The sequence below is a fragment of the Punica granatum genome, chromosome 3 (genome assembly GCF_007655135.1).
Source record: "Punica granatum isolate Tunisia-2019 chromosome 3, ASM765513v2, whole genome shotgun sequence".
Lineage (NCBI taxonomy): Eukaryota > Viridiplantae > Streptophyta > Magnoliopsida > Myrtales > Lythraceae > Punica > Punica granatum.
In genome coordinates this window covers 35,109,903-35,122,175 of record NC_045129.1, presented here as the reverse complement: position 1 = coordinate 35,122,175, position 12,273 = coordinate 35,109,903, and the positions used below count along the sequence as shown (strand labels likewise).

General features: G+C 38.5%; 1 protein-coding gene across 2 annotated transcripts; it reads left to right on the top strand.

Moving 5' to 3' along the window:
- The first annotated feature begins 7,055 nt into the window (after nt 1-7,055).
- Nucleotides 7,056-12,238, top strand: LOC116201758 (ELMO domain-containing protein A). Of its 2 annotated transcripts, none has more exons than XM_031533153.1 (9): nt 7,056-7,464; nt 9,670-9,779; nt 10,067-10,135; nt 10,421-10,536; nt 10,641-10,695; nt 10,812-10,932; nt 11,056-11,103; nt 11,274-11,368; nt 11,815-12,238. In XM_031533153.1, the coding sequence occupies exons 1-9, from the start codon at nt 7,296-7,298 to the stop codon at nt 11,911-11,913; spliced, it is 882 nt and encodes a 293-aa protein (XP_031389013.1). In that variant the 5' UTR covers nt 7,056-7,295; the 3' UTR covers nt 11,914-12,238. The 2 variants fall into 2 exon arrangements, with proteins under 2 accessions (XP_031389013.1, XP_031389014.1); XM_031533154.1 differs by lacking the exon at nt 7,056-7,464 and adding an exon at nt 9,072-9,284.
- The last annotated feature ends 35 nt before the right edge of the window (nt 12,239-12,273 follow it).

Here is a 12,273-nt window from a genome sequence, read left to right as displayed (position 1 = left end):
CCAAGAAGGTTTGTAAGCCCATTATCAAAGCCTACTCGGCCCATTATCGAGGCCCGCTCCACCCCATTTGACACTCATTTTCTCCATTTCTCTATAAAAGGAAACCGAAAGGTAAACCTAAACTCTGGCTTTACTGATACACCCCTAACTTGATCATCAGAGAGGGGTCTCGAGCACTAGTCCGAAAAGCCTTTGTTGCAGGTTACGAAGTGGTGATCGGACTCAAAAGAGGACTCGAGATCCTTCGTGATAAGGAGTGGATTCCAACCCATATATTTTTCCCGCATCAATATTAACACTTCATATGGTTTTAATAAAATCGAACATAACGTGCATGAGTGTAATACAATTAATAGACCTCTTCTTTTTTCTTTTTTGTTTTTTTTGGGGGGGGGGGGGGGTGAGACAAGAGGCGCAGTGTTTTTAGCATGAAACTTGGCGGTTGGTGGGATCGATGAATGTGTGGAGATACGAAGAGACGTGGTGGTAGGTTACGAAATTTGACAAAGAAAATTGGACTCTGATCATGATGGGAAGATTGAAAATTTAAATTTTGGTCCATGGGAGTCTTGTCTTGTATGCCTACACGACAGGCCCATTCAGCATGACATCGAGAACCGGTTTCCGTTGCCCGATGATAAAGAATCGGACTACTGGTTCCAGGCTTCCCCATCGTGCACCTAATAGAGTTTGCATGCTGGGAACGCTTGTTCCGCAGTGGAACTTTCACTTAAATAATGTATCGAGTTTGAATACTGTGAATAGAGAAATTACACGCTTTGAGAATTTTATCCATTAATGGATCGACATGGGCTCAAACTGAATTAATCGGTATAAATTGAGTTTCTGAATAACCCTAATCCTAATAGTCTAATCAACCTAACCCTAATAGCCAAAAAGTCGAATTTATAAACGGCAAATTCAGACTACGGGAGAAAGAAATGAAGAACAGCAACTTCCTTTTGGGCCAAGATTTGGATCAATCAGAAGCCTGCTTTCAAAAGCACTGGGCCCTCTTGTTCTATATATGCACTCCCATATGTCCACATTCTGATGGGCTTAAAAGATGCATTTAGGTCCAACTCAATACCTCTCACCCGTTTTGCAGTGACAGCCCTCTTAATATGAAATCGAGAGGTTATGAGTTTTATTCCCGTTGGATGGAACTGCATCGCCTTCTATGAGCCGGCACCTGCATTTGGGTGATGATGTCGTATTTTCGAATAAGTATAGCCGCAAAGCTCTCTAGTGAAATGTCGACAGTGTGCATGTACCCTAATCTTCCAGCTTAGATCAAATCGCTACCTTTGGTAGGTATCATGCACGTATCGAACAAGTATAGCAGGAAAGGTTCGGTGTTGCGTCGATGACATGCATATATCCTAACTAAATAATATAGATAGATTATATGATCCTTTTTATTTATTTAAAAAACTTATATTATGTATTAAATTTAAGTATTTAGAACTAAACAAAATGAAAAATTAGATGTTTCTTGCAATAAACTTCCACGTGGCAATCATACGTCAAATCTAGTTTCTCGAAAGAGACGCAGAAAACGACATGACGGTGGCAGGAGAGGGACAAGTTTCTGTTTATAGACTTTTTGTCGCGGTTCGTATGATTTCGCGAAATGGGGAATCCCGACGAAAATTTAAAATACTGCCTACCTCCTCGTCGCCCGTCGGATCTATTGGTTTAGGAGGATACGTTGAATCATTGACTGATCGGCGACAATTCCCAATCTTAATATATGAAAATTCAATCAGATCCGATTAATTCAGTCGAACCGAATCAACTCATTAAGGGGTAAAGCTCTTATAGCATGAATTATTTATATTCACAAGAACTCGAACCCAAAACCTTATTTAAGTAGAACAAGCGCTGAACTGCTTGAATCAATCCCGCGTTGGTAGCTTTATTTACTTTTAAAATAAAAAATACTTCACCCAACTTAATTATATTTTTTCTCAAATTTAACATTACAATTATTATTATTTTATTTTATTTATCTATTTAATAATAATTATTCACTTATATTTTTTTCCTAATCATTTTCAAAATCAATCTTTTAATAATAAATTTTCTATATATTTTTACATCTATGTAGACATACTTATATATATTCTCATACGTTCATATATTTATCAGCACTTGTAATAATTGCATATAATCAAATTAAGTTGGATTGTGATCTAACTTGAAAACTAAATGCAAGCTGCGTGATCATGTACCACTAATTAATAGTCAATTACATTATCGATATATGATTTGTGAGGCGATATGAATTCTATCTTTATCATCTGGTACACATCATCATTGAAATTTATTCTTGTTTGAATGCCATCAAGAGTTACTTATGAGACATATTGATCGATATTTGAGAACCAACTAATAGTTTCTTCTCGTTTAAAATTTATGGCACCAAAAAAGAATGCACGGCAGAGACACTTGGCTCCAGCAGGAAAAGATTGAAGATCTCAAAAGGGCTAAACAATATCGAAATCTATATCTTACTCTATGTAAGGTTGGGGTAGTTGGATTATGTATCTTTGGTAGTTGTTGAATCGGTTCGCCCATGAATCGGTCAATTTTTCATACTATACCATAATTGGGTAAATTATACCCAAAAAAAAGTTTCATTTTTGTCTCAGTTTTGACACGAATTTTTAATTTTTACATAAAAAATACCAATGTTTTCATTATGTCTTGAATATGGTACACTGTCATAGTGTCGTTACCTTTTCTGTCACATTGCTGTCGTGGAGGATAATGGACCTACGAGCTGCACATGTGGCTGCCACTTCAGATCCCTAATCCTCCAAATCAAGTCAAACGACCAATTTGTGTTATTGCTATTTTTCTGTCTGCATCTGTGCTAGTGCTATTTGTTTTTGTATCCGATCTATTTTTTTCTTACTTTTCTATTTTGCATTTGGTATGTATTTGATGATATATTATGCAACCGTGCTCTTGTTATTTTCTTTATTCATATGATCTGTTTTGCTCCTTTTTCTGTGTTTTCTGTTTTACTTGCTTTTCTAGACTGAAATCCAAGAAGTTGTCAGTGATTATGGGGATTCCAATGATGAAGGGGAGACTCCAGAAGGAAGTGAGGATGAAGCAAATGAGGATGAAGGTCCTGGGAAAAGGTTTAAGTGCACAACTTATGACCCTAATTGTGACCACATAAATGTCAATTTCTAGGTGGGTATGAGGTTTGAGAGCAGGATGCAGTTTAAACAAGCTATCCAGTAGTATGCTATCAAGTGGAAGAGGAGTTCTGAGAAAAAGATGGAAGGTGTACATGCTGAAAGTTGCCCTTGGAGGATTTATGCGAGTTGGATGTAGAAGAAACTTGCTTTTTCCATAAAAAAAGTATCATGGTGAGCATCCATTTCTAGGCCCCTTAGAAACTGTCAAGCAACGGATGAGTGTTTGGCTAGAACTTATTTGAACAAGTTTAGATTGACACCTGCATGGAATATAGAAGAGATGATGCATGACATTGATGAGAAGTTTGCCTTAGATGTTAGTCAGGCTACCTGCTATAGAGCTAGGTCTCTTGCAAACAAGATTATTATGGTGTCATTGGAGGAGCGCTGCGGCATGCTGCCCTCTTACATTGAAGAGCTAAAGAGGGTTAATACTTAATAGCGCAAGTTTGTTTGAGTTAGTGCTTGATAGGAGTTCTCCGGGCTCACCTCCAATGTTCAAGAGGGTATACACTGAATTTGATAGTTTGAAGTAGGGATTCTTGTGAGGATGTAGGCCAGTCATAGGATTAGATGGTTGTTTCCTCAAGACTTATCTTGGGGGACAGCTTCTAAGTGCAATTGCTTGGGTTGTAGTGGAGGGTGAAAATCAAGATTCATGGAGATGGTTCTTAGCGTTGCTATTGGAGGACTTGAGAATTCATGATGGATTTGGATGGACAATCATCAATGACCAACAGAATGTACCGATTACACTTCCATCGTTGTGTTATTTTTTACTATATTATTGACTAAAGCAAATGTATCTTGAATATTGCAAGGACTGGAAAAAGCAGTTAGGGACTTGGTGCCAAATAATGAACATCGAAACTGTACTCGACACATGTATTGTAACTGGAAGACAAATCATCTGGGTTATGTTTTGAAGAAATTATTCTGGAGGGCAGTGAGGAGTTCAACTAAGGAAGACTTTTTAGAAGTCATGGATGAAATGAAAGCCAACTCTGAGGCTGCATATCAAGGTTTCAGGAGAATGGCGTTGGAAAGTTCTGTAAGCATGTCATCAACCCACTACCTAAATGTGATGTAGTGCTCAATAATTTGAATGAGTGCTTGAGTGCTTCAATGCATCCATTTTGAAGGCTAGAGCAAAGCCACTAATTGACATGCTTGAAGAAATTAGAACTAGCGTTACGATTAGGATGGCACAAAAAAAAAAACGAGTTGATGGTGAATTGTAATGATGAACTATGCCCAAGGAGTAGGAAAAAGCTAGAGGTAAATAACCTGAACAATAGAGGCCGCAAAGCAATTCATGCTGGAAATTAGAAATACCACGTTAGGGAACTAGGAGGAGAATGATTTGTAACGGATCTAAAAAATAAAACATGTTCATGTAGAAAGTGGGACCTCACTGGAATTCCTTGTAGTCATGCTATTAGCTGCATCACTAGCAAAAATTGGCGTCCTTAGGAATTTGTGCATGAGTATCTAAAGAAAGACAGGTACTTGATGGCCCATGAAGAGCTAATGTTGCCACTGAATGATAAAAGGATGTGGACGAAGGTGGCCAATCAGATAGTATTGCCCCCACAAATAAAAAAACAACCTGGAAGACACACGAAGAAGAGGAAGAAGGATGTAATTGAGCAGGAAGAAGATGCATCTGTCTTATCTAGAAAGTGTTACAATGTCCAGTGTAGCATTTGCAAGGGATATGGCCACAACAAAAAAACTTGCAAAGAAAATGGAAAACAGAAAGAGTCAGAGCAGGTCCCAATCCAAGTAAGTTATGCATTATGTGCTTTAAATTGGTGTGACTGTTTGGTTGACATTTTCACTTGTATTTATTCAATATGCTTGCTCTAATAGGTAACAAAGAGAGGGAGGGGGAGGCCAAGGAAAGAAAACTCACCTTAAGATGAGACAACATTGACAAGGAATGAAGTTCCAGCTTCACAGGAGTCAAGGGTGATCACTAATAACGGAGAGCAAGGTCCAAATAAAACAGCTACTTCCAGCACAATAAGGGAAAAAAATACCTGTGAGTGTATATTCAATTTGTTGCACATAAGTAACCTTTCTTCTATGATTCTGAAATGCAAGCTCATTACAGTTTCGGAAGGGAAATCACGAGAACCTTGTGCATAAAGAGATGAACTTCGTGAGGTCTAGATATGGTGTGTATCAGCACTGAATCAGGAATGCAATATGTTCATGTAAGTACTTGCTTAGAATCTATTCTTAATACAAATATTATTGATATGAGTTTGAGGTTTTATATCCGTTTCTCTTGTAGATGCCTGGTGAATCAATTCGAAGCAGCTACTTAGGTAGGCATGGAGGCCTAGTTAGTACTAGAGGTACACAAGCAAAACAACAGCAGCACATAGAGTAGCCCTGCCAGCAGAGGAAACAACAGCAGCAGCACATAGAGTAGCCCTGCCAGCAGAGGAAACAACAGCAGCAGCATCATCGCCAATAGAAGAAGAAGAAGCAGCAGCAGTAGCACCACCACCACCACCAGAAGTAGCTGAGTTGGAAGACTTCATTCTCTTTTTGTGGCTGCATGATCAGTTTTTAATGATTGAATCCAATTGTATAGTCATGAACCAAGTGAAGATTGACAGTATTTAACTGATTCATTTGGGTCATGTCGTTTGACCCGATTTGGAGGATTGGTGTGTTATATTTGAGAGATAATGAAAACATTGGTATTTTTTATGTCAAAGTTTCAAAGCTCGTACCAAAATTGAGATAAAAATGATAACTTATATTTTTTTTTTGTGTAATTTACCCTATCATAATTTGGGTATTTTTTACTTGTTTCAATTCACATAAGAAATCAATAATGTGTTTGGTTTTTGAGTTGAATTTTGATTTTAATTGATTTGTAATGATTGTACTGTTGAAATATGAAAAAATGTGTGAAAAAATAATGAATAGTTGAAAAAAAGTAATGATCGTGTTGTTGAATTGTGAAAAAAATAATGAATAGTTGAAAGAATTTAATATTAAAAATTGAATTGAATGGTTAAAAAATTTTTAAAAAATGAAAAAAGTAATGATTGTGTTGTTGAATTGAAGATAAGTAGAGTTGAATTGAGTAGAGTTGAATTTTTTTTAAAACCCAAACACACCCCAAATATTTCTCGTTCTTTACATAATTTACCGTTCTTTAGGTTGAAAAGAGACTCATGGAGCTACTTAGAGGTAAGAGGAAAGGGATAATAAAAGGATGAGAATTGAACGGATGCATGCTACACTTTGTAAGTAGTTCACGAGGTCGTAAATTTAAATTTTCTTTGTATGTTGTCATTAGTGTCACCTCTCAAACAAACACTTGCACATGAACTCATATGGATCTATGAACCTGTGAAATATTCATGAACGAGGGAAGAATGAACTCCTCATCCCTAGTCAAAAAATAAGGAAAATAACTGAACTTGATCTGCTCCGTTTGGTTTCACAGTTAAAATTACAAAAATTTTAATTTTAACTTTAACTCAACGCACTACACAACAAAATACACATTTCCCAAGTCAAAAATTTTAACTTTAACTTTAACTCAATACATTACATAATCATTTGTCATTTTTTACTATCAAAATCAAAATTATTTTAATTTTGGAATCAAATCCATAAGAAGTGGCTTGATTCCGAGCAAATGAGAGTGAGGAAGAATGGGAGGGAGAGAGGTAGTTCCGTCCGTTTGAGGTTCGGAAATATCACCGTCACACCACTAAATATTTATTTAATAAATAAAATCCCTTACCGTCTTATGCCGATATTATTTAATTAAATATTTATTTATTTATTTATGTTCCATGCTCTGCTATAATCTATCCACGATGGGCGGGGGGCGCGTTAGACTAGTGTGTCCTTTTGACTGGGAACTGACCGCCACGGAAGAGAACTGGCGCAACCTGATGTGATGATGCCATTGCTCGTCGGAGCAGTCTGATCTCATTGCCGCCGTTAGCGGTGGCAGCCGTTGATTTCGAGATTTCACGCTTCACAGAGAGACACAGACAGAGCGAGAGAGATTCTTTTGCGGTTCGTCTTCCTCTATCTGATGAGATGAGCATCATCAAGACTCAAGGAAGCTCTGCTGCGATCCGCACTCTCTCCCCTCCATCACCATCTTCATCGACGTCGTCGTCATCTTCTTCAGCCCCTCGATGCGCTCACAGCCACCGCTCTGCTCCTCCTCACCCTCACCTTCATTCCCATCCTCATCCTCCTTCAGGTACGAGCTCCCTGCATTTCCTCTCCCGCTATTTTCTATGTTGCATCGTGCTGCTGTGCTTCTCTCATATATACGTATGTATATGCGCGCGTGTGTATATATATATATGTATATATATGTATTTTGAGATATGGGTGGGATCTCTGCTTTGATTTTAGCAATGCTGATCAGTTTGTTCACCTGTAATCTTCGTCTCCAGTTTCCTTGAATTTTAAATCTTTTAATTAAATTCTAGAGATTTCTGTACACTCAGAAGCCTTCAACGGTCAAACCCCAGCTTGTGTGTTCAGGTGAAAATGGCCCCATCCTTTACAGCCCATATGAACATAGTCTCAGAGCTGAGTCCATCACGATAATCAATACTTTCGACTAAAACTGCAGGAAAGGAAGATACTTTGATGCCCATGCTTTATTAGTGCTCGCATCGAGCGATACGAGCAAGCGTATGCTCCTAAAAATATGGCCTTTGAGATCAACCCACAAGATACCAGTTAGTAAGAAAGTGTATAGATTGTAGTAAATGGATCGTGGAAGGTGATCGTGAATGGTTTGGTCAGTTTAGTGAGATCTATGCTTGCTGTCGACATTCCCAAATATCTGAACAACTATAGAAGATTTTCATGTATCAGAACTGTAGCAGAGAGGAAAAAGAGGAGGGTCTGGTTTTGATGGGCTTTTGGGTAACTGGGTTGCTGACTTTTCTGTTTTGTGAAAAGGAAAGACCAGCACAAAAGAAGCCTTGGAGGGTTCAAATCAATGTTCAGGTGTGAGAGGTTTGGGGGACTGGACTGCCCAACAAATCATTGCCATCTCCAGGGTCCCATTCTCCCATCCCTGGATTGGATTAATTTCCGGTGCTCTGTATGGGCATTCATTCATTCACTTCCCAGAATCTTCCAAACCAAAACTGATAAAGTCCAAACGGGACCTACATAATTGTTTCCTTCTCCACTCTTTCTTTGAGAAAAATCAAATTTGCACCGAGAGTTTATATTACACTAAAATACAACTTGATGTTTCAGTTCTTCCATCCCACCCCAGACCACCATCCAGCAGGTCATACAGTTGGGGCCATTTGTCGGATTGCAGTGCTTGGATTCTGTGAATACTTTAGAGAAGGACGTGTATTCCAGGGAGAAAAAGGTTTAAAGTGAGGACAATCCATCTTTTGATCTTGAAATATGGTTCAGAGAGCTCTATGTTACTGCAAGGGCTGTGGCATGGTGGCAATATAATGACCACTGAAACTTCTTATTTTGGGGTTAAAAAAATGCTAAACTTCGTTAAGGTTAATAATGGTACCGCATTAAACTTGATACCGAATCAAAGCATATCCATTTAATTTTTTTCATCTATCTTATCCATTTTTTCTAACACTATCCGTTTACTTTGGCCCAGTTCTAGCTGAAACAGTTGATGTTGGGGTGGGACCAAACCTCAACTTCTTCCAAAACTAGTCAACATCTATCTGTGTCACGCAGGACATGAAAGGACAAATCATGGGAAGTATCTGAAAGGAGCTGAATTAGGCACATAAAACCAGTAGGAATCCGACTAGACTAAAGCAAGCTGGCTGATTTTGGCAACGATTGAAATGGTGTTTCTCTATATTGGACATGCACCTCATGCTCGAAAACGATCTCCATTAAAGCATTTTTCTGGATATTTACTCTTTTGCGATCCTATAAGAATTTGAGCAGAAGAAGATATAAATCTTTGCAAAACATGCATCAACATTGACTAACTAGCTAATATGAGCGATGAACCACTGACACCCGGGAAATTCTCACGGTGCAGAATGCCTTTGCCTAATGGTGCAGGTAGGTGATCCTGAGTGTTAATCGGTTTCCCTGCATCTACTCTTTTCAAGTCTAGTGGCTCGGTTAAGTATCATTAACATGATTCAAGTAAATAAATTGCTTACTGATGAAACGATCCTCATCAAACGAGAAATGTTACAGTGGGAACTCTTTTAAAGTTGTTAGGTCTTCAATATTTAAAAGAGGAAGAAAGAAGGGGGGATGGGGGCGGGGGTGGTGGGAGGGTGGGGTTGGAAGAAAGAGAACGGTTGTCGGGCTTCTCTGCTTTGCTTGTTAGCTCTCAGGTTTGGCATGCATATACTAGATATTTGCATGTTAGTCATGAAGTGATTGAAACTGTGCTGCAGTATTACCAGTTCAGCTTAACTCAAATTGCTGCGTGCAGATAATGCAGCTTGCATGGCACCTAATTGGATTGGCAAGGGCCTGACTTGTGTTTGCTTCAAGCGGAAGGGAACATATGAACGGATTTGTATTAGTTTGACACCCCTGCAGGCAAGTGGGATAGTAATTCAAGGGATAACTCTATAGAATAGGGCATGCAGTTTTGAACTTTGAAGGTGTTTCATGATATGCTCTTTCTATTGGTTCTTTTGGCGCTGAATAAGATTCTGCATCCCCTAATACTTTTTTCTGTGAATAAAAATGCGAAGCTATAATTTTTGGCAAGTTATCGCCTTAAATGTAAATTACTGGCGTTGTCTTAAGATCCAGAGTTCCATATCTTTCAGGTTGCAAGTTTCCCTCTTGTTCTCCATGACTTAGTATTTGTTGCCTCGCAGGAGGAAAGACTTGGGAGGTTGAAACATAGGATGAAAGTATATTTTGACTCTTCAAGACCTGATCACCAGGTATGTTAATTCCTGCAAAACGTGAATCTCAACATGCTAAAAACAGGACTTCGAATATACATTCTGGAGAGGTGAGGGAAGAAGCTCTCTTGGATGGTTATGTTGTTGTATATGGAGCATGTTGATCTTAGATGAATGAATACAAGAATTTCATGTTCCACTCGACCCAACTTGGAGATGAGAAAACTGCGGATGCTTTAAAAAGACTTTGAGACATCTGAATTTCATTAGTGAGATTTGAACCTCATAGTTTAGATACCATTTAGCTAACGTCATAATAAACAGGAAGCTTTGAGGGCTCTATGGTCAGCTGCGTTCCCTGGTCAGGAACTTCATGGTTTGGTATCTGATCAATGGAAAGACATGGGATGGCAGGGAAGAGATCCATCAACTGATTTCAGGTCCTCATTCCCCATAATATATTTCTTGGTCGATATTGTCCAGTTCTGTTTTTTCTGTGTTGATTGATTGTTAGTTTAAATCTAATAATCCAATTGTCGAGCAGAGGAGCTGGATTCATTTCATTGGAGAACCTGCTATTTTTTGCCAAGAACTTTACGGTAGAATTTCTTCTTTTCCTAATTAAGAGACTGAAGTTAGATCTCTTACTAAATTAAACGCTGCAAAGCAAAGTTGTGCTCTGATTTTAAAATGATAATTTGTCCGAGTACTGCAGAGATCTTTTGAGAGACTACTGACTAAGCAAGGAGGAAAACGAGCGGCGTGGGAGTACCCCTTCGCAGTTGCCGGGGTGAATATTACATTCATGATCATGCAAATGCTTGACCTTGAAGCGAGTAAGAAGTCAAGCAGCAAATGTTTATTCCAGAACCTATTCTAGAAATTTAAATTCATCTGTCCCTGAAGTTTGTTAAGTCTTCGGAATGCTTATGATTCCTTCTCCACTTATATGTCTACAGCGAAGCCCCGGACATTTGTTAGAGCAGTTTTCTTGCAGATGCTATCAGGTAAGAGTACGATATGGCACCTGATTTATTCCGCAGCTATGCTTTGAGGCAGCCTTTTTCTGTCCCCACCTCTAAGGACCCACACGACTGATACCATATCAGCTTTTCTCTAGATGGAAGATATCGAAGAGCAGTTATAGAAGCTAACCTGTTTCTTGGTGTGTCTGCAGAAAACGAGTGGGCATTCGACTTGCTGTACTGCGTAGCATTTGTGGTTATTGACAAACAATGGCTCGAGAGGAATGCTACGTACATGGAGTTCAATGTGAGAATTTCGCACTTTCTCCACCACTGACACTAACGGACTGGTACAGTCCGTTTGGTTTTACAAACTAATTTTAACTATATTTTAACTCTGTTCCACTTAACTCTACTTATCTTCAATTTAACAATACAATTATTATTTTTCTCTTTTTTAACCATTCAATTCAATTTTTAATACTAAATTCTCTCAATTATTCATCACTTTTTTTCACAATTCAACAACACAATAATCATTTTCTCTCAACTATTTATTTTTTTTATATTTTTTCTCATAATTCAATAACACAATCATTACAAACTAATTAAAATCAAAACTCAACTCAACTCAACTCAAAAACCAAACACGACATTTGTCTCTGAAATAATATCAACAGATAATTATAATCTGCAAATATTTTTTTCTTATAGAAGCATGCTGAATCACTAATTACTTCACTTTATGGCCAGGATGTTTTGAAGTCGACTCGAGCTCAGTTGGAGCGGGAACTTCTGATGGACGATGTCTACAGGATTGAGGACATGCCCTCTTACAGCCTCCTCTGCTAATAAAGCCGAATTCTCATATACGATCTCCCTCCTCCTCATGGTTGCAGAGTTGGCAAGTGGATGAACCTGGTATTATCACTACCCCGGGCAACTAATTTTTCGATCCAGTCCGACCCAAAGCAGTCGTTTCTATTGGACCCGAGCCTGTCATTGCTATACTTTAAGGAGCTTTTGAGAGATAAAAGATAGATATCGTGGATGCCTTGCCTTGCCTTGCCTTTCTGATCTGTTCGTTTACTTTCGAGGATTAGTCGACTGTATTACGATCCGAAAGATTCCCAAATAATCTTAATCGGGTGAAACTACTGACAAATTTCCATTTCTCTTCATCTGTTTTACTCAAAGAAGACACTTCAGGAC

Bases quoted from the DNA above. Each gene is read 5' to 3' on its own strand.
- LOC116201758 (XM_031533153.1), top strand. From the start codon at position 7,296: ATGAGCATCATCAAGACTCAAGGAAGCTCTGCTGCGATCCGCACTCTC. The intron at 9,780-10,066 runs GCAAGTGGGATA...GTTGCCTCGCAG, and splicing joins TTAGTTTGACACCCCTGCAG to GAGGAAAGACTTGGGAGGTT. The intron at 10,537-10,640 runs GTCCTCATTCCC...ATTGTCGAGCAG, and splicing joins GATCCATCAACTGATTTCAG to AGGAGCTGGATTCATTTCAT.